Source organism: Triticum dicoccoides, chromosome 3B (assembly GCF_002162155.2).
Source record: "Triticum dicoccoides isolate Atlit2015 ecotype Zavitan chromosome 3B, WEW_v2.0, whole genome shotgun sequence".
Taxonomy (NCBI): Eukaryota; Viridiplantae; Streptophyta; class Magnoliopsida; order Poales; family Poaceae; genus Triticum; species Triticum dicoccoides.
Genome location: NC_041385.1, coordinates 589,709,054 through 589,713,270, shown reverse-complemented (window position 1 = coordinate 589,713,270; position 4,217 = coordinate 589,709,054). Strand labels below are relative to the sequence as shown.

The following is a 4,217-nucleotide window of genomic DNA, read 5'->3' as shown; positions in this document are numbered from 1 at the left end:
AAAAATGAGGCTAAAGTTTCAAGCACCCCGGACTAAAGAGAGGCTAGGACTAGTCTTGAGGCTAAAATCTTTTAGTCATGGGAAACCTACTAAATATGTATTAGCTCTCTCTCTCCTCATTTAATTCCTCTCCTTAGTTCTGGATTGGAGGGTTTGGAGAATAATAAATGCTCAATAACTAAATTTTAGTCTTTTTAGTACTTGGATCCAAGCATGGGTGAGACTAGCAAGTTTTAGTCCCACTACTTTTAGTCATGGGACTAAAACGTATCCAAGCATGCTCTAAATCTTGCCTTTCTGAACACAAAAGATGGAATAGATAGGAGACTTATGTTCTGAAAAATTCATCATGCTACACTCATCTTACACATATAATACTCAAGTCTCGGCTCACCTCAACGCCGGTTTGATCCGTTTAGACCAACAGATCTCAGATCGGTTCTGCTCTGTTCTCGGCGGAAAAACTATTTACAAGGCTCCTCGGTCTGTCTCAGACAACTAAACAAAAATACAAGAGGACCAGAACAGAAGAAGGAAAAAAAAAGTTCCCTGCAGGAAAAATGAGAAACTACAGTCATCATCTAAAATTTGTCCTTTGTCTAGTCCTCCGAAGGCGGCGGCCCGTTCAGATCCAGATCAAACGTGACCGCCTTATGCGCTGTCACCGCGGGGGGCGACGGGGACAGATCAACGACCGACGAGGAGTCGGAGTCGCTCTGGGCAACGGCCGCCACGGTGACCGGCTGCGCCACCTTCAGCGCGCGATACCCCGACGCCGCCGCCGCGGCGGCCGCGGCCTGTTCGTAGAAGAAGTACGGGTGCAGAGGCTGGCGCGATGCCACCGGGTAACCGTTGAACGGGAAGCGCATGCCGCCGCCGGCGACGGCCGTCACGGCCGCCGCGCGGTGGAAGAGGTCCAGGTCGAGGGCGGGCGGCAGCGGGATGGCCTGCATGGGCGCCTGGGCGCAGCCGCCGCTCCCTCCCCCGCTAGAGTCCAAGGTGCTGTTGCTGCTCGGGCTGCCGCCGCCGGCGACAGGGGACGACGACGACGACGAAGGGAACGGGAAGTTAGTTTTCGCCTTGGCGCCGCGGAACTCGCGCGCGGCGGTGTCGTAGGCGCGCGCGGCCTCCTCCGCTGTATCGTACGTGCCGAGCCAGACCCTGCTCTTCTTGGCCGGGTCACGGATCTCCGCGGCGTAACGTCCCCATGGGCGCTTCCGGACGCCCCTGTAGTGCGCGCCACCGGCGACGACTCCGACCCCGCCGCCAACGCCAAGGCCGAGCCTGGTGGGCGGGGAGACAGGCGCCTTCTCCGCCGCTCTAGGCGCCATGGGTGCAGCAGGTGTACAAGTGGCGTGCGCGTATCTTCTTGGTTATTCGGGCGTTTTGGTGATGCAGGGGGGTGGGGTGGGTGTGTAGCGCCCAGGATAAGGCGAGGAGGGGGGCGGGCATTTATAGATGGACGGGGGGTTAAAAAAGGGAAGTGAGTAGGGGAAAAGGGGAGCGAGCGGTGGAGGGAGCGGCGAGAGGGAATAAAACGCGGCGCAGTCAGCGAGCGGTTTGACTGTCCTCGCGTCGCCTCGCCGCCGCCCCCCCACTCGTCTTCGGCGTGGCGGCACTAAATTAGGCGAGCGGCCCCTTTTCTGTTTAGCCCACCGCCAGAGTTTAAATTTGCACAATGTTTGCTGGATGCCAGGGAACGGATGTACTTTGCGTTGCCATACCCTTAGTTTGCTGGTCATTTCCATTCTAGCCTCGCAAAGTCATTTTTCTTGCAAAAAATACTCTACATTATTTGTTTAGATAACATTTCAACGATGAGTGTATGGATTCTTTTTTGCTTTATTTCCCTATAATTTACTTTATCATGTCTTGTCAACTACTCCCATTTTCCCTAATATAAAACCTTTTAGCTTTTCCTTAATTCGTATGTAGCTAGACATATTTTATATGTCTGTTCATTCATTTTAGTATTTATGTAATCGATATTTTGAAATAACTAAAAGTTTTTATATTAATGTTCGGAGGGAGTATTGTGATGATTATGTTTAAAAATATATTTTTTGAAGATTTTTTTAGAAAATTAAAATTTATAACATGTAACTTCTAGATAAACAAAGATGTGCAATTATCATGTGTGTCCTTCACGGGCTTTGGTTGTTAAGTTGACAAACTAAGCCAATGTTGTAACCTTTCATCTACAATGTTGTATTGACGAATGTTCGGGAAGCACTTTCGCTTGAAAATGTTCTCAACAATCATGTATCATCATATTACGATTCCATAAGCGTACTCGTCAAATCTCCTGATGACATAAGTATGAAGCTCTTTTTGATTGCGACTTTTTTAGAGTGACGACAATAGGACCGTTACTAGGCGTGTAACCTTAAATTATACTCGTATATGATATGTTTTGTCATGTAGCTTCTACTTAGGAGTACATTGTATACAACTCGAGTTTGTCGCTTAATGTCATCAAATCCAACATTGATATGAGAACAGGGCAGTAGCCCAATGGCTGGGATCACAGTGGTGCACCCGGCAACCAAAGTTCGACTCATGCGTGGAGCGAATATATCTGTGATTCTCACTAAGGAGTCGTGGAATAAGCCAGCTATTCCATGTGATGTCGGGTCAAAAAATAAATTAAAAAATCCAACATTGATATATATGTGCTTTATGATATCCCTGGATAATATTGATTGTCTACGAAGTAGCATATATACAAATTTTAAATTTGTAATAGTTGCTTTAATGTTAATTACTCCCTCTGTAAACTAATATAAGAGCGTTTAGAACACTATTCCCTCTGTAAACTAATATAAGAGCGTTTAGAACACTAAAATAATAGTGTTCTAAACGCTCTTATATTAGTTTACAGAGGGAGTATATGATATGTTTTGTTGGTAGTTTCTATTTTGGGGTACATTGTATACTATTATTGCGCCGTTGTCGCTTAAGGTCATCAAATCCAATGTTCATATGTGTTTTATCATCATATCACCTAATATTATTGATTGTCTATGAGTAGCATAATAATACTTCTGTTTTAAAATAATAGATTTAATTTTCACTAAAAATGAAATTAAAACTTGCGATGGTATGTTACTAGTGCTCTCTCCATTGATCAGGACACTGTGTCAGGGTTCGTTAGAACAAACATTTGATTAACAACAGGCCCGTTCATGAGGAAGCCAAAAGTGGTGTGTCTGCTGCAGGCTATCCCTGCCTACTAGCTGCTCCGTGCTACCACCACCACACCATATACCTGACAGTGCTTCCCATCGTCCGCGCGGCCGCCTCGAATTGTTAAAACCTACTCAAATTGTTAGAATGATTTGAGTACCGTTGTGAGACAACAAATGACCGAGTGTACGCTGCCATTGCATAGTTAAATGCATGGTTGATGAGTGTACCACTACCATTGCATAGTTGTATGCATGGTTCTAAAAAAATGTTAGAATGCCATTTTAATGTGCACTGAGACTCTTTCTTAACTGTATATAGATCTCCCGCAAAAAAACTGTACATATATATAGATAATAAAGAGCAACAGATAATTACAATCTCTGATAGTAGTAGTATCATACAGTACGAGGTGTGCAGTGAGTATATAGGACAGAAAGGTCTGTATGGTACTGAAACGCGTGGCCAACCAAGCAACTGTTCCGCGGGAGTGCGTGCGTAAAAGTCATGAAACGCGAGCGCCGGAGTGCAAAAAAGCCCCCACATATCGGAGCCAAAAAGCGAGTGCGGGAGGGGAGGACGAAGGAAGCAAAGCCGCCGCTCGGGGGGGGCCCACTTGGAGCGTGGAGCGGCACGTAGCGCGAGAGCCACCGCGCGGGCCCCGCGGCGAGGAAGACGACGCATCGCGATCCGTGCGTCCCGAGCTGGGGTCAGGCGCGGGGGGCGCAGCATCGGCATCAGCAGCGCACGGGAGCAGGCGCGTAAAGAAAGACACGTGGGCCGCGGCGGCCACCACCTCCTCCCCGCTGTCGCCCTATCCAACGCACGCCTGCCTGCCTGCGGCTGCGGTAACGGATCGTCAACCCTGGCTCACCGCGCCGCGCGGGGGAGGAACCGTGTCGTGTGGGGAAGCTCGGTGCCGCAAGATACGCTGCTGGTGGACAGGCGCCCCTCTCCCTCGCCGCGCCGATCGCTCGCTTTTGATCGGTCTTCGTGCGGGGAAAAGCGCGAGTTGCTGTTGCGAAAAGTGG

General features: G+C 48.6%; 1 protein-coding gene across 1 annotated transcript; it reads right to left on the bottom strand.

The window, feature by feature from the left end:
• Positions 1–311: 311 nt before the first annotated feature.
• On the bottom strand, positions 312–1,439 carry LOC119277269 (ethylene-responsive transcription factor 4-like). Its single transcript, XM_037558525.1, has one exon. The coding sequence runs from the start codon at positions 1,329–1,331 to the stop codon at positions 600–602; it is 732 nt and encodes a 243-aa protein (XP_037414422.1). The 5' UTR covers positions 1,332–1,439; the 3' UTR covers positions 312–599.
• Between the last annotated feature and the right edge of the window lie 2,778 nt (positions 1,440–4,217).

What these genes read in the sequence shown, in the direction of transcription:
- LOC119277269 (XM_037558525.1), bottom strand. Translation starts at nt 1,331, where the DNA reads ATGGCGCCTAGAGCGGCGGAGAAGGCGCCTGTCTCCCCGCCCACCAGG.